This window comes from Apodemus sylvaticus, chromosome 9 (genome assembly GCF_947179515.1).
Source record: "Apodemus sylvaticus chromosome 9, mApoSyl1.1, whole genome shotgun sequence".
Taxonomy (NCBI): domain Eukaryota; kingdom Metazoa; phylum Chordata; class Mammalia; order Rodentia; family Muridae; genus Apodemus; species Apodemus sylvaticus.
In genome coordinates, this window is record NC_067480.1 from 44,896,093 (window position 1) to 44,921,296 (window position 25,204).

Genomic DNA, 25,204 nt, shown 5'->3' on the forward strand with positions numbered 1-25,204 from the left:
GGTTTAGTGATTCTTAAAATATTATTGTAGTCTTGTTTCATCATAGAAGATTATTATGAAGCTATGTTATTTATAAGGATTTTGCATGTTTATCTCCGCTTTAGAGTGAGGTAATAGTCAACATATAAACACAAAACAAATAGAAACAAATGCAATGGACAACAGGGACCACACACAGTTTGTGAAACTTAAAATTCCTCACTCTGTAAGGACTATAATATCACTAATTCATTCAAGTGAAAAATAACTGTGTTGAAAAACCCACATGATCTAGAAGGCCAAAGGTAAAAGTGTGTCTTTAAAATGAACCCCACAAAAGACAAATGAGACAGCTTATGTAGGTGACCTGGTGCAGACCAGCATAGTTTGAATCACAGCTGCATGATGAATGGAGTGAACGCAGCTCCCTGCAGTCTCTTGCTTAACAATCATTTGCTTTCCTCCAGCGAAGACTGGAAAATGCATTGCTAATAAATAGCTTTTCTGATTGTTTTGGTTACTAAATCAAAAAGTATTTTGATTTATTTGTCCATCCCCATACCAGTAAAATCTTAATGAGTGGGACACATGGTAGGGAAAGTGGAGGGGCAAATAGGACAAAGGGAACAAAAACACTACAGCTGGTAGGAAGACAGCAGCAGGAGAACCTCAGTGACAGTGTCTAGTGTAGAGCTCAGAAAAGGGATCAATTTATAGTACTTTATGGATTAACTCCTGTCTTTTACAGACTATCTTCAAAAAGAAATGAAAGCAGATTTTCATTTCACATAAATTATGCTTCTTAATTCAGATGATTATCTGTTCTTAATCATAGCACTGCTACTTGGGATATTTGAAGTTAAAATTTAATACTACAGTATCTCAAGGAAAATATATATGACATTTTGCAAGACAAATATATGTGAAATATGATATATTCTCCCATTCTCAGTCTCATGCCAGGATGAGCCATATATTCTGAAGCCTTTCCCATTCATTTCATGAAACAATGACAATAAAGTCAAATTAATAGATCCAAGGCATCATATATATATGTATGTATATACATATATATATGTATATACATACACACGGATATCAGGGTAGAAGTTTATTCAGTCTGAGTGTACATGTGGGGAGAAAGAAAGAGGGGTTTAATATGACTATTATAAACAGTAAACTTCTAGTAAATTCAAGGTTTTATATATTTTCATTGCCATTACTCTCAACATATTAATAGTGCCTTTTAATAGAATACTATTATTCATAGTTATTTAATAATGAGGTTAAAAGACATAATTAAATGATATTTTATTCAGTAATTTCATTCAGGAAATATAGGCCTGAAATTTTTTTCAATTAAACTTTTTTTATTTTAAAGATATAAAGAGAGGGAATTGGTGTTTTCACACCCTGGCTTTATAGTGTCTTGGCCATGAAGTCAAATCCAACTCATATCCTTAATTAGAATGTGAATTACAGTCTTGCAAAATGTCTAGAGTTATCAATGCAATATCCCTCTCATCCTTTGTCTTAGCGCTGTTCATGTGCATGTTCTTACAATAAAAAGCTGCTCACAAGTATGTTGCGCCATGTTGCACAAAGAGACTGACAGGAAGAGGTTTTCATGACTTGTTGCAATAATGGCAGATAGTGGAAATCACACCAAGGTTTCATGACAAAAATAACTTTCTTTCAGGGGAATTGTGAGTTTGTTCTGTCTATGCTGAGACTTAATTGTAGATCTCTAAACAGAATGATGGGGGCCCATTATCTTCTTCTACATGGCTCTGTGTGTAGGGAGGAAAGCAATTTTAAGGTGCTGTGGATCTCTGGTTGCTTTATGACAACAATTCCTGGAGGTACTTTAAAGGTGAAAGGAGAATTTTATCAACTTATTTTTATGGGAGTCTTGACTCTCTAAAATCAAGTATATAAATGTCAGCAGTTTATTTGTCTTCACATTAATGGCTATGAATTTATTTAATTTCTAACAACGGAGAAGTTTTCAGTCATGAATTGGGCTAAGTCCATTATTATATGCTGGCCCTGACTTTTGATTCTTTTCTCAGTAAAGCCAGGATTTTTAATTTTGTAGTCAGAATGTTACTTTCTATGGGAATGCAATGTTAAAAGTCATTTCCCCAAACTTAGAGCTTCTATTTTCTCACATTTAAAGAGATCTTATATTAAGAGATGGATATAAAAATTCAGTAGCAGGTGATTAGGAGTGCTATGAAATGTTGTTTTCTGGATATACCATGGCTACTACACACATGAATTTATAATACCTGTGGCTGTCTGTCTGTCCAAGACCTGCACAAAGAGATCTGACAGGTTGCTTAGCTGAGAATAAGGAGGGAATCAATGTTTGATGGGGGGAAATGTTACTTTCTTTGGATGGATGACCACTGGTAACTGGCCACATATTCCAGGAGATGATCCTACAACCATGTGCAGATGCACAGCATTAACTGCAGTCTGGGTATTCAAATATTTAAAATCAGAGGACATGAAGCTTATAGGAGGATACATTGGATGGGCTGGGGTGGAAATTTGAATGAGGTTTTAAAAGTGAATATAATCAAGATACACTGTATACATGTATGAAATTTTCAAAGAATAAATATTATTTTTAAAAGATGAATACAAAACTTTTACCATGTTTTATACCTTATTTTGCACATACATACCTTAGAATAATGGTTATATATTATATAATATACAAGTGTATATGTATGTGCATATATATACATATATGCACTTATGCATCTATGTATGGGAGAGTGTATGTCATAGAGAATTCAACTTTTTGAGGACTTTACATTTAAGCTTTAAGCTTTTAAGAGATATTCATTCATATGACACTGAGAATAATCTGGATCAATAGTTTATTTTTGAGTCCAAGAAAAGTGTGCTTGTAATTTTTCAGTCTCAGCAATACACTGCATCAGAGAATTCTACAGCCTTGCACTTTAAACTAGTAGTACATTGCATTGATTGCACTTCTTAGTTTGAAATGTAATTTAATCAAACAAAGCCTTTTTTTTTTAAAGTGATGAGATGGCCCATAGTATGGGGCAATATGCTGATGAAACGAGTTTAGAAAGCCAGTGTCAGGTGGTTCGAAAGATCAACCTGGAATTCATAGTTGCTGAAAATAATGTTCTTCCAATGACTACTTTCAGTGGAAGCTGACTTCATTTCCAGGAGCTATGCTATAAACATATTGGTTTGTTTGAGTATTATAAAGTACCTTGGTTGAGAACCCAACTAAGATTGCATTCAAAGAAATTATTGTATTGTATTCCCACACACAAATTAGAAAGTTTTCACAGATTATACAAAGGATAAGTGGTCATAGGGAGAATTAATTGCTATACAATGCTAGAAAATGTTAAAGTCATTCCTCTTAGAAAGTTCAGTATCTCATAGAAAGGTAATCACTACATAGAATTTATCATTTCCATGAAGATATGAAGTCTCAAAACATATTATGGACCCTTTTACAGTAATAAGGCATTTAACAAATGGGGTATGTTCTTCGAATTACCCAAAGTATTATTTTAATTAAACGATAGTTTGGTATAATGTTGGGCTTAATATTCAAGTATGCAATTATTTTCCATGGCCATTATAAACCTAAAATATTTTGCAAGATAAAAGCAGAAAACAATCTATTGGTTTTTTAATGATAAGTTTAAAAATATGATGTGATTTTTTAAAGAATTTTCATAAGAAAGGGGTAATTTAAAATACTAAAGCTCATACACTTTGTATTAAGAAATTTATTACATCTTAAGTAATATATATATATATATATATATATATTTAAGTAGAATCAAATATTTTCTGTATCATAAAATAACTGGTTTAAATTTGGCTGCATCTCTTCTTGATTTTGTAGGGACCCTTACAATGCTATTGATGCCATAGACCCAGAGAAACTGAATGTCTTTCGAACAGTCAGAGAAATAACAGGTACTTTTTTTTTTTTTTTTTTTATTATTCGATATAATTTATTTACATTTCAAATGATTTCCCCTTTTCTAGCCCCCCCACTCCCCGAAAGTCCCGCAAGCCCCCTTCTCTTCCCCTGTCCTCCCACCCACCCCTTCCCACTTCCCCGTTCTGGTTTTGCTGAATACTGTTTCACTGAGTCTTTCCAGAACCAGGTAACAGGTACTTTTAATGATTGATAGATTGATAGATGATAGATAGATAGATAGAGAGACTGTCATAAGCTGTGTGACCTGATATTTTCATGAAATAGTTACATATTTACAATAGCAATACATTTTAAAAAGAAGTTCTAGTCTTTAAAACTCACATGATCCCTTAGTATTTATATTCTGGAGCCAATATAATTCAGGCATAAACTTTGATATATCTTTATTATTGTGATTTCAAATACCAAAAGATATATGATGCTTGGGCACTTGTTTTGCAGTGAATCCACATTAGAATTATAGTTTAGTGTGGATAATAAACAGCATTCTTTTGATATATTTTTTTTATTATTTACTGTTTTTAAATCTCTTATACTAATTATTATGGGTTCATAAATATGAATCAATCTTGAATTTAACATCACAGAAAACAAAACAAAATGAGTTATGGCTGAACAAAATATCTTAGATTTCTATGTAGATACAAATGTCATAGTATATAGATAAATGGTGAAGGAATTAACAGAAATAGAACTTTATTTTTATCCTTAACTTGATAAAAATTTAATGTATATGTACCTATCACAATGAAGTAAATTATACTATTTCAATATCTGACATGTCTAGGTTCACGAGTCCCTGAGTCTTAAAAGCATGGATTCTTGGTGCCATTCTTTAATACCAATTACTAATTTACTGTTTACTTCAGAGACTCATAGTATTTTACTTAATTGTAAAAGGGTAAATGAGTGGTGGATACTTCAAAATTAGATTTCATTGTATTTTTTCTTACTTTCTACCTTTCAATATATTTCATCATGTTTGAACTATAATTAGCACTGACATTGAAAAGTAATATGAATTGTATCACTTTCTTACTCCGTATAGGTTTCTTGAACATACAGTCTTGGCCTCCAAATATGACAGATTTCAGTGTTTTCTCCAACCTTGTCACCATCGGAGGAAGAGTCCTCTATAGGTAGGTGAATATGTTCAGTGCTGTCACTTGTGTGGATATACAGAGGAATATCACAAGTGCTTTAATGTTATAATCATCAATCTTACTCATCTACTAATTCCGAAGATGAGCCTACTGAAATAATCCCTGGTGTGATATGAAACACGGAGAATTCAGTTTAGTTTTTAAGTGCTTATTGCCTGGGATGATATTAATTTGTTTCAAGTATGAGGCATGTAATATGGTCTGTAAAACTGAAATTTATATGTAAATTATGGTATGCTAAAACAGGACTCAGTAATGACTCGAGTGTATGGGAAATCAATGCTACTATATATAGCTGGAGGTTTGTGCTTTATCTCTGATGCCATTGTTTGTGCCACACATCCTATGTTGAATATTACTGGGGTAGTCTTTAGTGTTGAATACTAAACTCAGGGGTCATTAGTAGGAGAGAAAGAGCCTACCTCACAGAGACCAGGGCTAGGGCATAACCTGGGAGGTCCACCCACTCAGAGGAGAAGGGGAGGGAGGAGGGGGGAAAGATTCTGGGAGGAGATAAATCAGAGGGAAGCAGTGAGCAGGATATAAAGTGAATAAGTAAAAAATTTAAATAAAATTCAATTATATTAAAAGCAAATGGTGAGATCCGAGGTATTTTGTTAGAAAATATCAATGTTAATATTTTTTATTTTCTATATTCTTTGTTTACATTCCATATGATTTTCCCTTTCCCGCCCCCCCATAAGTCCCATAAGCCCTCTTCCCTCCGCCCGTTCCCCAATGAACCCCCTCCAATTTTCTGTCCTCGTAATCCCCTATAATGCTGAATCAAACATTTCCAGGACCAGGACCCTCTCCTTCCTTCTTCTTGGGAATGATTTGATAGGTGAGTTGTGTCTTGGATATTCAGAGCTTCGGGGCTAATATCCACTTATTAGTGACTGCACTCCATGTGTTCTTTGTGAACGCTTTACCTCACTTAGGATATTTTCCAATTCCAACCATTTGCCTAAGAATTTCTTGAATTCATTGTTTTCAGTTGCTGAATAGTATTCCATTGTGTAAATATATCACATTTTCTGTATCCATTCTTCCATTGAGGGACATATGGGTTCCTTCCAGCTTCTGGCTATTATAAATAAAGCTGCTATGAACATTGTGGAGCATGTGTCCTTATTGCATGCTGGGGAATCCTCTGGGTATATGCCCAGGAGTGGTATAGCAGGGTCCTCCGGAAGTGTCATGCCCAGTTTTCTGAGGAAAAACAGAACACAAACAGCCAGACTGATTTCCAGAGTGGTTGTACCAACTTGCATTCCCACCAGCAGTGGAGGAGTGTTCCTCTTTCTTCACATCCTCACCAATACCTGCTGTCTCCTGAGTTTTTAATCTTAGCCATTCTGAGTGGTGTGAGGTGAAATCTCAGGGTTGTTTTGATTTGCATTTCCTTAATGACTAATGATGTTGAACATTTCCTAAGGTACTTCTCAGCCATTCGAAGTTCTTCAGGTGAAAATTCTTTGTTTAGCTCTGTACCCCATTTTTAATAGGGTGATTTGGTTCTCTGGAGTCTAACTTCTTGAGTTCTTTGTATATATTGGATTCACCAACCCTCTCAGATGTAGGGTTGGTGAATATCTTTTCCCAATTTGTTGGTTGCCGTTTTGTCCTTTGGACAGTTTCCTTTGCCTTACAGAAACTTTGTAATTTTATGAGGTCTCATTTGTTAATTCTTGATCTTAGAGCATAAGCTATTTGTGTTCAGTTCAGGAACTTTCCCCCGTGTCCATGTCCTCAAGGGTCTTCCCCAGTTTCTTTTCTAGTAGTTTCAGTGTGTGTGGTTTTATATGGAGGCCCTTGATTCACTTGGAGCTGAGCTTATTATAAGGAGATAAGAATGAATCAATTCTCATTCTTCTGCATGCTGACCTCCAATTGAGCCAGCACCATTTGTTGAAAAGGCTATCTTTTTTCCACTGGATGGTTTCAGCTCCTTTGTCGAAGATCAAGAGACCATAGGTGTGTGGGTTCATTTCTGAATCTTCAATCCTATTCCATTGGTCTAACTGCCTGTCACTGTACCAATACCATGCAGTTTTTAATAATATTGCTCTATAGTACTATTTGAAATCCAGGATACTGATTCCCCCCAGAAGTTCTTTTACTGTTGAGAATAGTTTTAGCTATCCTGAGTTTTTGGTTATTCCAGATGAATTTGAGAATTGCTCCATCTAATTCTATGAAGAAATGAGTTAGGATTTTGATGGGGATTGCATTGAATCTGTATTTTACTTTTGGCAATATGGCCATTTTTACTATATTAATCCTGCCAATCCACAAGTATGGAAGATTTTTCCATCTTCTAAGGTCTTCTTCGATTTCTTTCAGTTTTTCCCTAATTCAACTACAGGGGTCAGCAGCCTATGTCCATTAGTTGGGTACAATTATCTGCATCTGACTCTTTCAACTGCTCATTGGGTCTTTCGAAGGGCAGTCATGATAGGTCCCTTTTTGTGAGCACTCCATAGCCTTACTAATAGTGTTAGACCTTGGAACCTCCCCTTGAGCTGGGTCCCACTTTGGGCCTGTCTCTGAAACTTCTTTTCTTTAGGCTCATCTCCATTTCCATTCCTGCAGTTCTTTCAGACAGGAACACTTATAGGTCAGAGTTTTGACTGTGGGATGGAAACCCCCACCCTCATTTGTGCCCTCCCTGTCTTCCTGCTGGGAGTGGGCTCCCTACTGTCTAGCATTTCATCTATGGTCACTCCCTTTGAGTCCTGAGATTCTCTCACCTCCCAGGTCTCTGGTGCATTCTGGAGGGTCTCCCCAACCTCCATAGTTTATCTGTTTTTACTCTTTCTGCTGGCCCTCAGGGCTTCAGTCCTTTTCCCTCTCCCAATACCTGATCATGTGCCCTTCTTCCCCTCCCTGTCCCCTTTTCCACCCAGGTCTATCCTGCCCTCCCCACTTGGGATTGCTTCCTTCTCTTCCTCCTATGTGGAACTGAGGTGTCCTCACTTGGGCTCTTCAGCTTGCTGCCTTTTTTTTTTTTTCTTTTTTTTTGCTGATATCTACTTATTAGTGAGTATATACAATGCATGTCCTTGGGTCTGAAGACACCCTTTAAAAAGTAGTGACGCAACCTAAAGAAAGAGTCACTATGTTTTAAAAGATCTCTTTAAGTTTTGAAAAGTAGTACAAATGGTCAATAAATACTAGAAAAATGTTCAGTATCCTTATCTAATGGGAAAAAAGCAAAAGTCGGTGTTATTACCCCAGTCAGGGAGAAAACAAAGGATACCAAATGCTAAGGATACAGGAGAACAGATAGTTCCACACAGATAGTGAAAATGTAAACTAGTATACCAACCAGAGAAATCATTGTGAGGTTCATCTAAAAAACAGTACCACTGGATAATGAAACATTTCTTAAGTATATACCCAAAGTTAGCATGTAGCAGATATAACTTCAAGTCTATGAAAAAAGGCTAAATTTTACATAATCAAAATGGAATAAATGTGCTATAGTGGGTATTAAAATACATATTTGTATTTATATGTATTTAATTTGTATTCTATGAATATTTACTCTTAGTTAGGACTTTACTCTTTTTTGATGGTTTTCTTTTTCATTTTTACATTTTTTTAAAAAAAATTATTTAATCTTTTTTTTTACACTCCAGATTTTATCCCCCTCCTGTTCTACCCTCTGACAGTTCCCCATCCTATACCTCCTCCCCACCCCACTGTCTCCAAGAGGATGTCTCCACACCACCACACTAATGACTTTACTTTTGAGAAATACAACATTTATGCTGAGAAGAGAAGTCAGAATGTTGCTAATATATATATAAATCCGGGGTAAAATCAGTGTTAATTATTATAAATAATATAGAATATTGCCTTGTGGGAAATAAAATGATTATTTAAGGCTATATTCTTCAAAAATGTAAATGTTAATCAGCAGAACAGATTTGTATATTTGCCCCTGTTTATATTTCATTACTTTTATTTTTGCTGTGAGATGCTATGTCCTTATTGAATTTTAGAGTATATTTCCTGAATTATTCATTTTCCATTTCCCCCTCTCTCCTTTTTAGTGGTCTCTCACTACTTATCCTCAAACAACAAGGTATCACTTCCCTACAGTTCCAGTCTCTGAAGGAAATCAGTGCGGGCAACATCTACATCACTGACAACAGCAACCTGTGCTATTACCATACTATTAACTGGACAACACTCTTCAGCACCCTTAACCAGAGAATAGTGATCCGAGATAACAGAAGAGCTGAGAACTGTAGTAAGTACATGTCCACAACCTAAAACAGGACTGTCTGCAGCCGACAGTGGTGGCGCACACCTTTAATCCCAGCACTTGGGAGGCAAAGTCAGTTGGATTTCTGAGTTCCAGACCAGTCCAGTCTACAGAGCGAGTTCCAGGACAGCCAGGGCTACACAGAGAAACCCTGTCTCAAAAAAACGAAAACAAAACAAAATAATACAGGACCATCTGTTCTTTTTAATATTGCACTAAACACTCGAAAATAGCATCAAAATCTTTTGCCGTTTACCCAACGTTGGATAATAGGTAGTATAATTATCAAACATGTGGGAAATAGTCAGAGATGGTGATGTTTATAGCATATAGTCTGCGTTCATATACTGAACAATATCAAGAAACCTTATCTGGAGATTTTGATGCCATACATGGTAGGGGGATACCAACAATGACCCCCCCCCCCCCCCCACACACACACACACTTATTCCCACAGTCACCATACACACTGTAATCTAAACCTGGGATGATTGTTAATTTAAAAATGCAATACTTTAAACAGATGGTTTGAAGTTCAAAATGATTTTTTAAAATACTCACACACAAAAAAAGACCTCACCTCATCCACAAAGGGTGACAGTGGCTAGAGGAATATTCCCCTTTTAAGTCAAAACCGTCAAAGCAGGCATGATGATTTGGAGAGACTGACACTGAGAAAGAACTGTGGGACATGAAAGACTGCATCACTTCCTGCCTCTTTCTCCCATGTGGTGCTCATACTCACAGGATGACAGTTCTGTGTGCGAGAAGTTCTAGAGGATTCTTCATAAGTCCTTTGAAGTTTTCTAAAAGAAAATGAAGAAATTCATATATATAAACAGTATAGAGATAAATATGACAAATTATTCTAAACCCATGTTAGTTTTATTTTCTAAACTAACACATTTCATGGCTTAGAAACTACTGTGCATATATACTTAACTATAATTAATCAAAATTTATTATTGATTTTTCAATATGGGGACATCTTTTTCAAATTACAGCCCTACTTTTTCATTGTTAAGTATGAAATGAATAACCATGGTTTTATATGTCAGTGATCATTAAGAAGAAGAGGAAATCTTTATAATTTACATGATTGGGTTTGAAACTGAGTCATATTTGGTGCTCATTGAACATTTATATCTTTTCTTATATAATATTTCATTTTATTCATGCCTTTTTTCTATATCTAGATTGGTAATTGTTGAGCTTTTTGGTTTCTAGATTTAAAAAAGCACTCCAAAGTTTTAATACATTAATTTTCTGGTTTTGTATGTATTATGAATACATTTCTGCTTTCAGATGATTTTTAACTTTCTTATTTGCTAATTGAATATTTTACTTTTTATCAATTTAAGAGATTAGATTTTCTACTTTCTGCCTTGTTCTTATGCCTCTATGTTCAAATTTACTGTAATTTTTATACATATGAAAGTTCTTGTAAAGCATTTTGATATCCAATTAAATACTCTATTGTGCCAATATAATTTATTGGCTAATCAGTTTCTCTTTGATGACAGAAGTTGAATTCAAAATGTACCAAATGATCAGCTAAGAACATATAAGATTGTGTTTCTTAATTGATGTGTGGTTTAATCTGTTTACAACCACCCTGTAAATTATAACAATAGCCATGTAAAGATTAGCATAGAAATATCAAGAGAGATAAATAATATCCCCAATGTTTTGAGCTACTAATTATATCCATTGTTCTAGCTAATGTCTATCACATTTCAAAGACTTGGATGTTCATTTCACCATGAAGCTATTCAAAAGAAATTATTACTATCATAGGCAGTCTACAAGCTCCCTATAATATATTCTGCATATTTTAGTCAGGATCACACTTGTCTGAGTACTTGTTTAATGTTATTACAGCAATAAATCCATAAATAAATCTAACTAAAACTGGGTACTTTATAACATAAGGAGATTTGTTTAGTTTACATTGTTGGGGATAAAAGTCATAGAATAGACGCATTAGTCAGGTTTCTCGAGAGCTATATAACTGATAGAATGAATCTATATATATTGCTTTTTTACAATGTACTACAGCTGTGGTCTGGCTAGTCCAATAATGGCTGTCTCCATTGCAAAAGGCAAGAATCCTATATTTTTGCATTCATCAGACTAGATGCCTCACATGATATTCAGTATGCACTGGAATCCTGAATATATGAATCAGTGACAGCTGTGAATGGAGGCTGTCTTAGGGTTTTACCACTGTGAACAGACACTGTAACCAAAGAAACTCTTATAAAGACAGCATTTAATTAGGGCTGGATTACAGGTTCAGAGGTTCAGATTGTTGTCATCAAGGTTGGAGCGTGGCAGCATCAAGGCAGGCATAGTACTGGAGGATTGAGTTCTACCCATTCAGCTGAGGGCTGCTAGAAGACTTGCTTTCAGATATCTAGGACAAGGGTCTTAAAGCCCGTGACTTCAGTGACCCACCTACTCCAACCAGGCCACACCTCCTAATAGTGTCACTCCCTGCTCCAAGCATGTTCACAGCATCACAAAGTCTCCCACTTCCACCCAGCATCACCCTAGCAAAGTTCATCCCCCATTTCCCTTCCCTTCTCGTCTGAAAAGGGACGACCTTCCCTGGGCACCAACCCACCCTGACATCTCAAGTCACTGGTGACAGAAGGAAACAACAGGGATGGAGAAGTGACTAGGGAGATAGGAATGTGGGGAGTATCAACCGAACATGTTACAAAAATGCCATAGAGGAACTCCTAATTTGTAAGATAATTAAAGCAACACATAGGTAGATAAATAATAAATCAATTGAACTTTAAAATAATGAACACCTGAGTAAAATTAGTGCTGCACAAATGCACGTGGTTTTATGGCCATTCACTGGGGTGTGAGCAATCAACTGGTGTCCATGTCCTGACTGGGCAGTAAACTCCTACCACCCTCAATAGTCAGAAACAATAGCTCCTTGTATAGGAATGAGACCCATGGGATGTTCTTCCCCATTCCAGTTGTCTTGGGCCAGGTATTATTTACACTTATTATTTTCTTTGACTGAGGTATCCATTTCTTCTCTTATGTCTTTGATGCCTGAGGATCTACCTTCCATCTCTTTTATTCTGTTTGTGAGGCTTGCCTCTGCAGTTCCTGTTCAAGACCTATTATAAACATATATATGTATGTGTATGTTTATATATATTCCCTTCACGTTTATTTTCTTTATTGATTCTATTTCCATCTACATGTTTTGAACTCTTTTATTCGTGTACTTACACTCTTTGTGTTTTCCTGGGTTTAGTTACTTTTAAGGACATTTATCATATTAATAATAGCTATTTTGAAGTTTATATTTTGGGCTTTAGCTATCTTGAAATATACCAGATCTATTATAATAAGTTGCTTGAGTTTGAATAGGAGCATTTTTGTCCTGACTACTATTGATTGTGTTTTTACCCTGATATGTAGACATCTGTGCTTGGCAAACAATGAATTCTAGGTGCTGGGTTTTGGTCTTGTGTTTGTTGAGTGGATGCTTTGTTCACTTTTTCTGCTGCCCTTTCTCGTATGGTAACTCTGTGTTGCCTGGTATGGAAATCTTCTGGGAAGCTAATAGGTGTTCTTAATGGGTTTCCAGGTAAAATGTGTTCCTAGGTATTGGAGTTGACATTTGGGAATGGAAATGGTCTAGGAGGGGATTATGGGTCCACAGAAGGGAGGAAAGCAAGATGTTGTACCAGAATCTTCTTAGAGCCCTGGAAATGGGGTCAGGGAGTGAGGAGAGTCTAAATAGATAAGCCAGTCCAGAGTGGATGATGGGACTGAGAAACTGTTTTGTAGAGGAGCTGAGAGAGTTATGGAGATCTACAGTCAACTGTCTGCTTTCCTTGTAGTATCCTGTAGATTCCCAGGGAATATCTGCTGGAGTTGGGGACTAGATAAAGCTATGAATGAGGAGTAAGGTATAGAACATTAGAAGGGGAGCTAAGTGTGATCCACTGGAGATGAAGAATGGGGATGGGGTGGCATTGTGATGAGTAACAAAGTACTTTAAAATATCCACAATATATAAAGCTTGGGTACTGCTTCAGAAGAAAAATGTGTAGTGATGATAAATGTTTTATTTTCAGTGGCTTTGGTTTTGGAGAGTTTGGTTTAGTTAGTTGGTTGTTTTTGTTTTGTTTTATTTGTTCCTTGGTTATGTTTGGAGAGGGTGTATAAAATACTAAAGAAATGCAATCAATGCTTATTGTCCATGGGGGTCAGTTCAAAAAGTCCAGCACAACTGTAAAATCTATAACCATGCATTCTCTGTTGTATAAAATGGCATACTATTTTATGAAACTTATGCATATCCTTCATTATGCTTTAAATAGATCTAAGTTATTTGCAATATTTAATTCAATTTAAATACTGTGAGAATGGGTGCTACAGTATTACCTATAAAGGATAGTAATAAGTAAAAAAATGATACATCATCTTAGTCCTGTTTAAAATAGATGCAGCTTTTTGTAGTTTGATCAAAGGTTGATTACATCTGCAGTAACATTAACTACAGATACATATATATGAAGGACAATCTGTATGCAATTTTATATTTATCTATGTCTTTATATTTCTGACATTTAGTAATAGGAATTCTACCTCACTGAGTATGCTTCAATCAAATAGAAACTGTAAAACTATAATTACTTGCTAATCACTAAGCTCTATGGATGGCCATGTGACCTCATTTTACAATGATTACTGTGCATCCTGTATTTAATCCAGATGGCGTTGGTAAGGAAAGAAGAAAAGAATATAATAGAGACAGGGGTGGAAGAAATATTTTCTTCATGTACTATCCTATTTGTTTTTTACTGGTAACCATGACAATAGCAACTAGAGAATAAATATTTTACTTTCTAGAATATCATAAGGATTTTCAGTTTCCTAAATAAATTTCATGCACTTGTTATTAAGGACATTCTTATTTCTTTTTTTTGTTATTGTTGTTGCTGTTTGCTACAGAGTATGAACTTTGAATATCATTTGTGATTAATCATAATTTAAAATTATAATCTAAAACACCACTGCTAAGAAAGGTTTGCTTCTATGCTAAACCTATCTTGCTATATCTTCTCAGTCCTATGCATTTACAAACTAGATTCTGCCTAACAGGTTAAAGGAACTGTTCATGGGACCAGATACCCTATGTTCACTTAGAAATTAATGACCTGTACTGCAACTTTCATTAAAACAAGCTTGATATGAAACATAAGATGCATAAATCAGGATCCAGTGTAAACAATATCCTTTGAAGTAATCAGAAGATAGAAACTCTTAATTATACTTCTCAGATCTCCCTTCCTAAATTACCAAAGTAAATATCAGTTCACTGTTCTTTGTAATTTTTTCCATATTTTATTTGAAATGGCACAATGTCTAATTACTAACAATGACTCAAATGCTCTCTATGTTCTTTTCAAAAAATAATTAGCAGTTGCTGTTGCTGATTAGTTACAAAAATGAGATCTCGTCTAATTTTTAACCTAAAATGTCTAAAGGCATCAAGAACTTCTCAGTGATAAAAGCCAACCCCACAGCAGGGTTCAGTTTTCATTTCAAATGACAACACTATTTTCTGACTAGCACCTACATGAGTGGCTATAGCATCTTAAAGGTAAAGCTGTTGAATGTTAAAATGCAGGATCCTGAACTTCAATTGCTAGAGCTCCTTCTGGGCAGCTCTGAGCTTTGTATTGTCCCTTCTCCTCGAAAAAATATTGGAAGACACTAACCAGTTGCATCTGAAGTCTGACTTCAAGTAAATGAAGATTTACTTGAAGATAGGATCAAAATATAAGTTAAAATGGAGGTATACAAGGAAGATAAGACATTAGTCCAGTGACTAGAAGAAAAGAGACAGATAGAGGAAATGTAATGTGACAATTTAGAGAGAAGATAGACATAATTGAGGTTATACATTTATAAGGTAATGAAGCAAAACATGATTGGCATCAGTGTTATGACCTACTACATGAGAGAAAGAGGGAGAGGGAAAGGGAGAGGGAGAAGAGATGGAGAGAGAGAGAGAGAGAGAGAGAGAGAGAGAGAGAGAGAGAGAGAGAGAGAGAACTGACCTTAATATTGCATGCTTCTGACTTTGAATTTTATGAAACAACATTTTTCTATTGTTTTCAGATGTGAAAGTAGTGTAGTTTAATCAGCGAAACCCTTGGAGACTAAAAGAAGTATGTATGTTGTATGATTCCTAATTCTGTCCTTAGTACATACCACACCTTAATGAGATGGAGTCTGTGGGAGTGTATTTGAGAAACTGTTTTGTCTCTTCCCCTATTACTTTCCATATCAAATTATATTTAGAACTGTATGTAAAAGTAAGGTGTGACATGACATCTTGACAATATGGTCACCTCAAGAAGAACTGAGTAATGATATCAGTTGGTAACAAACCACAGCTAGGAGACACCTCACCAAAGCTCAACCCAGAGTTGAAAAGCTGTGACAATAAATGGTTACTTTAAAAGGTGTGTGTGATCTGTGTGTGTGATCATCTGTGGGGTTATCTGTCTCATGTGGGCATCTCTACATCCATATGCATTTGAGTAATACTAAACAGACTCATCAAGCTACCTACATCAACATGTGTGTATATGTAGAGGCACACAAACATGTAACAATAACTAAGTCTGTGAACTGAGAGATAGTGAGAGAGTGCTGGAGAAGTTGGAGAGGGTAGAATGGGAATGGATATTATGTAAATACAATATTCTTCTATAAAAGTTGTTATCTGTGGTCTGTAATGCCACTGGAGGCCATATTGATGTCCGTGATCCATGCTGCTACTGGGGAACATGTTGAGATCTGTGTTCCACAATGCTGACAAAGGCTATGTGGAAGTATATGAGCTGTGCTGCTGCCATTGGATTGGCTGTTATGGGCAGGGAAGCATCTTTTAGAGTGGTATCAATGACTTCAGTCTTATAATTGAGAATAAGAGACACTGAAGACTTCTGTGGCAACCTCTGCTTGTTCTCCATGCACACACACACGTAAAAAAACAGTCCAGACAGGAAGTAAGGCTTTTCACAGTTGATGGCTTCTGGAAGCAGGGTGTTGGAAAGAAGGATCCAAATATCTTTTTTTGTCCTTTGCAAGCCATTTACATGTTTATTTAAATCTAAGACTTTATGTATTTTTAAATTACTTTTATTAATTTTTACAGTCCAGTCATTGCCCCCTTCCTGGTCTGTCCTCCCATAGTTTCTCATTCCTTTCCTCCTCTCTCTGTTTCCAGGGGTTTTTCTCTTCCACCCCTCCAAGTCTTCCCAATCCCTGGGGTCTCAAGTCTTTCAAGGGATAGGCACCTCTTCTCCCACTAAGGGCAGAAAGATGTAGTCATCTAGTATATATGTATCAGGGGACTCAGACCAGCTGATGTATGCAGCCAGTTTGGTGGCTCAGTGTCTGAGAGATCTCAGGGATCCAGGTTAACTGAGACTGCTGGTTTTCCTATATGGTAGCCCTCCTCCTCAAATTCTTCCAACTATTCCCTAACTCAACTGCAAGGGTCCCCAACTTCACTCCATTGATTGGGTATAAATGTCTACTTCTATTTTAGTCAGCTGCTTGTTGGACCTCTCAGAGGATAGCCGTGCTAGGCTCCTGAGTGTAAATACACCATAGCATCAGTAATAGTGTCAGGCCTTGGAGCCTCCCCTTGAGATGGATTCTAAGTTGAGCCAATCACTGGACCTCCTTTCCCTCAGTCTCTCCATTTGTGTTACTGCAGTTCTTTTAGATAGGAGCAATTCTGGGTCAGAATTTTTGACTGTTGGATGTCAGCACCATTCCTCCACTTGATGCCCTGTCTTTCTACTGGAGGTGGAGTCTACTAATTTCCTCTCTACATTGTTGGGCATTTCATCTAAAGTACCTCACTTTGAGTCTCGAAGAATCTCTCATATTCGAGGTCTCTGGTACTTTCTAGAGGAATGCAATTTTCTTTAAAAGGCTAATCACTGGGAGCTTGACAATATTCAGTGAGTATATGAACAAGACAAATTGGACTTGGTGTATCTTTTTTCAAGACACACATGTGGGCAGTTGGGCCTGGGATGAATTGAAAGTTTATGTGATAAGGGTACTTTGTATGAAATTGCCAAATAATCAATAAAAAACACTATTTTGTGGTGGGGAAGAAGAAATTCTAAAACTAAAAACTAAAAAACAAAAAATTCTGAAATTAAAAACGTTAAAAAGAAATGTGCATAAAATTGGATGGGGCAATTAATTTCTTCATATATAGATTTACTTACTCCCTCAAAAAGTACTTAGAATAAGACATTTTATAGCTTAGAATCCTAAAATAATGTATTTCAGGACAATTTTAGAAAACAACAAAAGACAGAAATGTTAAACCATGTCCTCTTAATAGTGTATTTATTTTGTATTTACTAAGAAACAAAGGGATATTTAATGATAGTTTATTAATTTAGTAATTATAATATATAATATAGTATACTATATAGAATATACTATATAGAATATACTATATATATATATATGTATATATATATGAACTTTTATTTGCCTAAGAGTGAAGTCAAACATTTATTTATTTTTCTGCAGTTTAGTAATTTTTTTCTGAAAGGCACTTTATGACATGTTGAGTATTATAAGCACTATTTGCATACTTTTTAATATCTGACTGTTGCTACTTCTCATTCCTCTCAAGTCCTACATTCTGAATTTTGTGCCCAAGTCATATTTAGGCAACATAACAAAATTATAAGTACACAGGTTTGATTATTGATCCACTATCAATGTACACAAGGAGCTAGACCTTCTATGAGGTAACACATATTTATTTACAGTAATCAACATAAAAGTAATTTCTAAGCAAATATTTTAAATATATTTATGTGGAGGTTTTTGTGATTATAATATTTTGTCAGTAAATTTGTTGAATGCTTTTTTAAAATACCCAACTATATATTAAATACCATATTAATATTATGATCATATTCATCTTAATCCTGAAAGGAAGATATTTACAAATCTGCAGCAGGAAAGTAATTGCCCATGGCTATATGGCTCATGAATCAATAAAGGTTTGAACCTATATCTGTCATATCAGAAAACCTTAACTTCTCTGTATGAAACAAACTTTTCAGCATTAAAAAAAGATTAATGCTACCTGTCTAAATCCATTCTAAGTAAAAACCATGCTTCAATGTATGATAAATAATACCAACATAGTAGTTAGATTTGCTCTACAATGAAAGAATTATTTTCTGATTTTGCCCATAGACCAGTACTCCATTTCAATATTTTTGAGGGAATCCATTTTCTGGAATACATGCAAGGCTCTAGTGAAATTCATTATTTGAAGCTCATCTCTATTTTAATGGAAACAGGCTCAATATTCTCTATAAGGGTCGAAATATTAAGCACATTATTATCTCTCCAGATTTTTAATAGACAGGCACAATTCAGACAGGATAAAGAAAAATCTGTTTTACAGCTTCTAGAGAAAACACAGAGGAAGTAAAAGATTTCCTAACAGCTACATTGCTAACATTTCATTAGAGAGAATTACCTGGCTTTATGAACTCTAAGCTGTGAACAGACCTGCTCTAAACATGATGATCGCTCTGGCAGGTCAGATGTATGTTGACATCTTGGGGATGATCGAAACTTTTTTTTCTCTTAAGAATGTCAAAAAGGTAGCTTCCCTTGCCCCTTTGTTTTCTACATTGGGAAACATTGCCTTGACTGTACACTTTAGTAAAAATAATCTCCCAGTCTTCCATTCTACCTAGTTGTTTGGAAAGAATGAGTCACAAGCATCAAGTCCTATAATTCTGTTGCCTTGATTCCAAGCTTCTATGCTATCAGGCACATGAATAAGGAATAAGAGGCAAGAGAAAAGAGAAGGAAGTTGAGATCATGGTAAAGATAAACCATCCGGGTCAAATAATGTGGTAGCTCAGCAGAATATCATTTCACAGAGGGTAAAGTTCTGCCACCTTTGACAGTAGGAGAGATGAAGTATAAGGCTAAAATGATATTAAATGTGAAAAATAAAATATGAAAATTGGTACAATAAACCAAAATGTTGATGTATTACCATAAAATACAGTCTCAAATAGATTCTGCTGACTGTGAGGGCTTCCTGGAGTAAGAAACCAAGAAACACCTGAGGGTCTTAGAACTTGATACAACATCGATTTGACATAGTGATTGTGATATTCAAGAAGGCTCAAAATAATGAATGAGTATAAAGACTCAGATTCATGATAATACTTAGAATCATTTAAATACCCTCATCGTTTTCACAGTCTGCTCTCTTAACATATGGGGTTTTCTTCTTCATATTTCAGACAAATTTACTAATACCACAGCAAATTCATATAAACATTACATGGTGAGAAATTGAAATATGAAACATAATCATATAATAAATGAATGTTCATAAACACACTATTAATACTTCTCATTCATAAAGATAATCGATTCATGAAAACCATTCTACCATTTGATACATTATCAAATCATATGCACCATATGTTAACCTACACAGTATTCTGAAAGTAGAAGAATCAGATGGATTTTGGAAATTGGATCTAAGGGAGGACATAGAGGAAGTTTCCCTTCTCCATATGTCTCAAATATGGATGAACAGAAACAGGCAAATCAAAAATACCACCTTGTGAAGACCAGAAGTCCTACCACAAAGTTACTTATTTCTACTCCAAAGCTCAGAAAACTGAATATTCTTACATGACAGACACCATTTAGATAATAACGGCTTGGATCTGGCTAAACACTGCAGAAAAGAAATATGGCCTCAATATGTCTCAGAGCAGTGAAGGGGCAAACGTGTGCTGTATTCTAGCCTCACAAAGTTGTAATTTAATTTACTTATTTTTCTGTGTGTTCATGTATGCATATGTATACACACTGAGGAACCTACAACAATCAGTATAGCTTGGAAAGTCACATCTCTTATTCTACTTTGTATTTATTCTACTGTGTATTCTACTTTGTCTTGGAGACAGAATGCAGTTCTCACTTGGCCCCAAGCTCCCTTGCCCACTGATCCATTTTGCTGGCAGAATTCTAAACTTTATCCCTCTTCTTATATTTTGTATATGTTTCTAACTTCCCCTTACTTAAAAAAATAATTTTGCTAATCATATCATTCTTTCTTCTTTAAAATTCTCTTTTGGGGGTTGTGGGGTGTTAGTGAAACAAAATGTTGGCTTGGGAAAGGCATATTTTGCTCTTTAATTTGTATTGTTTGTATCAACCACCTGTCCTTCCTATGTGTTCAGTTAGACAAAGGGATTTTGTTTAGTCTATGGACAAGGCTACTTTGCTATGCGACTATAACAACCATACATTATGGAAGAAGTTGGAAGGAGAAAGGAGACCTGCAACTGGGTAGGCACCCAAAGTAGTTTGACAATGAACTCTTTCAAACAAACACTTTAAAACTATTAAGCAAACACTTAAAACTATTAACTACGAGCACATTGTAATATATAAATGTATATATAAATTTATATACTAATAAACATAGGGAGGACATCAATTTGAGATGATGAAAGCAGGAACTTGGGAAGGGTTTAAGGAAGAACAGCAAAAGGGGAAAATAATGTAATTATCTTTAGTTAAATATGCTTTTTTAATTAAAAAGCTATTCAGCTTTTATAAGAGATGGTAACTATTATTACATTCATTGTCTAACTTTCTGTTGATTTTGGTGTGTATTGCAGCTGCTGAAGGGATGGTGTGCAACCACCTGTGTTCAAACGATGGCTGTTGGGGACCTGGGCCAGACCAGTGCCTGTCATGCCGGCGCTTCAGCAGGGGAAAGATCTGCATAGAGTCTTGCAACCTTTATGATGGGTAAGAGAACCCCAGGCTACCTTTATCTCATAACCTATAATTTACTGATTAACACAAAACTCTGACCTTTAGAAAAAAGTAAGAATTTAGAATATGTGTCTAAAACAATTTTTAAGAAGCATGTGTGATGCAAAAAAAAAAAAACTGTGTGAAGTGGTAATTAAAAAATAATTTTGTTTGAAGTAATAAGACTGGCATTCTCTAGCATGCACATTTTAAAGATGTTTACCAACATACATAAATCTTACTCAATTTTGCCAAATTAAACTTTAGTAAAACTCTAATTTTCACCCTGCATTATGAGGTAGATTGCTACAATCTTCATTCTCCTACAACCATGGTTCTCAACCTTCCTAAGGATGTGACCCTTTAATACAATTCTTCATGTTGTGATATGGTTCCCAACCATAAAATTATTTTCATTGTTGCTTCACAGCTGTCATTTTGCCATTGTCTTGAATTTTTATGTAAATATTTGTGGAAATAAAGGTTTTGCCAAGGGTCATGACCCATCAGTTGAAAACCTCTGCCCCACACTTCCTGTCTGCTGTAGGTTTTCCTCTCAAAACTTCCTTCTGCTTTCATCTTGAGTGACTGTGAAGAACCAAGTTTTTCTCTATCCAGGTTGTATGCCTATTTACACCCAAGAAACATCCCATGTCTCTGTGTCTTTGATAGCTGGGAAGACCACAGGAAAACTTCATCTATTATTTGAGTTGAAGAGGGTTTACCATGTGGTCTGCCCTTTCCTAAGAAGCAATGTTTTAACACAGCATTTTAAATTCCCTGGGCACTGCAACTGTACATTGCCTGCAAGAAAACCTAGTCTCCGCCCTCTACTGTGGCATTTCATACCCTGTCAAATCCCTTTATCATGGCAGAACTTCATGCATCATGGCTGCCTTTCATTAAGGTGATAAAGTATTACTCATTGCTGCCCCTAAGTCAATTTCTCTCATATGGCTCAACTGAAAGTACTTTAAACAATTTTGGGAACTATATGTTGGAATGTGTTCTGTCTATTTCTTTCCCCATTCATCCATTTTCTCATTGTGACAACTGATACCATGATCACTCATAACACTAGTTTTTCACATCATGTTTGGGATATAAAAATATGTTCATCATTTTAATATCAATGTATATTTCTTCTTACAAATGGTCACGGAAGATATAGTCTAAATAATTAGGTAACAAAGTTGAAAGTTGATGTTTAAATTAAAAAGTAACTTAAAATAAGACTAATAATCCAAACTATTTCATATATGAGCTTTTTAAAGGATAATCAATATGTAAAAAGGATAATAAATATGTCCTGCCCATTGGTATGGTATTCAGGCTTCTTCAAAATACTATGACAGGATAGCCCTCTAAAGTCCCTAGGATAAAAGAGTACCTATGAATAGCAAATGGTGTCATTAAAGTATTTTTACTGGAATTTAGTTCACTAAGCACATGTTACAATAAGAGATTAATAAATAGGTGTGTATCTCTGAGGAGATAGGAAATTCTAGAAGCCATTTAATCTAGCAGCAGCAACTTACGTACAATCCAGACTTGTATAATATACCAGTGGCTAAAATCACACAATGACTGAATAATCAAGCCATCGCTAGAGTGTAGGGAATTGATAGTCATCTCTTCCAGAATATCAGTTTTCTAGGTTTTTAGCGTTAATATTGTCTGAAATATAAAATATAGAAACATGTTGCTATATAATCCATTCTGGTTACATCTCTACTGGTTAATGATAACAACAATAGCAAAAAAACAAAACTGGTGGCTTCTGGAATCGCAACCACTAAACATTTTTTGACATTTAACAATCTTAAATGTTTTTCAGCATTAAGTAAGAGATGCTTTTTAAAGTTTTTAAAAAACTTTCAATACAGTAAAATTCATGAAATATATATCATATAATACATATTATATATAATATAGATATAATACATTATAATATATTAAAGACATCATAAAGATTATTCTTTTACAATCTTTAAAAAAGTATTTGTTTTAGAGAGCTCCTACAGCTGATAAACAACTTCAGCAAAGTGGCAGGTTATAAAGTCAACTCAAGCAAATCAGTGGCCTTCCTATACTCAAAGGATAAGCAGGCTGAGAAAGAAATTAGGGAAATGACCCCCTTCACAATAGCCACAAACAGTATAAAGTATCTTGGGGTGACTCTTACCAAACATGTGAAAGATCTGTATGACAAGAACTTCAAGACTCTGAAGAAGGAAATGGAAGAAGACCTCAAAAAATGGGAAAACCTCCCATGCTCATGGATCGGCAGAATCAATATAGTTAAAATGGCCATTTTGCCTAAAGCACTATACAGATTCAATGCAATACCCATCAAAATCCCAACTCAATTCTTCACAGAGTTAGAAAGAGCAATTATCAAATTCATCTGGAACAACAAAAAACCCAGGATAGCTAAAACTATTCTCAGCAACAAAAGGAAATCTGGGGGAATCAGTATCCCTGACCTCAAGCAATACTACAGAGCAATAGTGTTAAAAACTGCATGGTATTGGTACAGTGACAGGCAGGAGGATCAATGGAACAGGATTGAAGATCCAGAAATGAACCCACACACCTATGGCCACTTGATCCTCGACAAAGAGGCTGAAAACATCCAATGGAAAAAAGATAGCCTTTTCAACAAATGGTGCTGGTTCAACTGGAGGTCAGCATGCAGAAGAATGCGAATTGATCCATCCTTGTCTCCTTGTACTAAGCTCAAATCCAAATGGATCAAGGACCTCCACATAAAGCCAGAAACTCTGAAGCTAATAGAAAAGAAACTGGGGAAGACCCTTGAGGACATCGGTACAGGGAGAAAGTTTCTGAACAGAACACCAATAGCGTATGCTCTAAGAGCAAGAATTGACAAATGGGACCTCATAAAATTACAAAGTTTCTGTAAGGCAAAGGACACCATCAAGAGGACAAATCGGCAACCAACAAATTGGGAAAAGATCTTCACCAATCCTACATCAGATAGAGGGCTAATATCCAATATATATAAAGAACTCAAGAAGTTAGACTCCAGAAAACCAAACAACCCTATTAAAAAATGGGGGTACAGAGTTAAACAAAGAATTCTCACCTGAAGAACTTCAGATGGCGGAGAAGCATCTTAAAAAATGCTCAACTTCATTAGTCATTAGGGAAATGCAAATCAAAACAACCCTAAGATTTCATCTTACACCAGTCAGAATGGCTAAGATTAAAAATTCAGGAGACAGCAGGTGTTGGAGAGGGTGTGGAGAAAGAGGAACACTCCTCCACTGCTGGTGGGGTTGCAAATTGGTACAACCACTCTGGAAATCAGTCTGGCGGTTCCTCCGAAAACTGGGCACCTTACTTCCAGAAGATCCTGCTATACCACTCCTGGGCATATACCCAGAAGACTCCCCACCATGTAATAAGGATACATGTTCTACTATGTTCATAGCAGCCCTATTTGTAATTGCCAGATGCTGGAAAGAACCCAGGTATCCCTCAACAGAAGAGTGGATGCAAAAAATGTGGTATATCTACACAATGGAGTACTATTCAGCCATTAGAAACAATGAATTCATGAAATTCTTAGGCAAATGGATGGAGCTAGAGAATATCATACTAAGTGAGGTAACCCAGACTCAAAAGGTGAATCATGGTATGCACTCACTAATAAGTGGATATTAACCTAGAAAACTGGAATACCCAAAACATAATCCACACATCAAATGAGGTACAAGAAGAAAGGAGGAGTGGCCCCTGGTTCTGGAAAGACTCAGTGAAACAGTATTCAGCAAAACCAGAACGGGGAAGTGGGAAGGGGTGGGTGGGAGGACAGGGGAAGAGAAGGGGGCTTGCGGGACTTT

General features: G+C 35.7%; 1 protein-coding gene across 1 annotated transcript in view; it reads left to right on the forward strand.

The window, feature by feature from the left end:
* Nucleotides 1–25,204, forward strand: part of Erbb4 (erb-b2 receptor tyrosine kinase 4) — a 708,134-nt gene that overhangs the window by 420,156 nt on the left and 262,774 nt on the right. The window contains exons 11-14 of the mRNA XM_052191829.1: nt 3,887–3,960; nt 5,037–5,127; nt 9,213–9,412; nt 21,197–21,329. Of these exons, the coding sequence (XP_052047789.1) occupies nt 3,887–3,960; nt 5,037–5,127; nt 9,213–9,412; nt 21,197–21,329 (498 nt within the window). The remainder of the gene's footprint in view (nt 1–3,886; nt 3,961–5,036; nt 5,128–9,212; nt 9,413–21,196; nt 21,330–25,204) is intronic.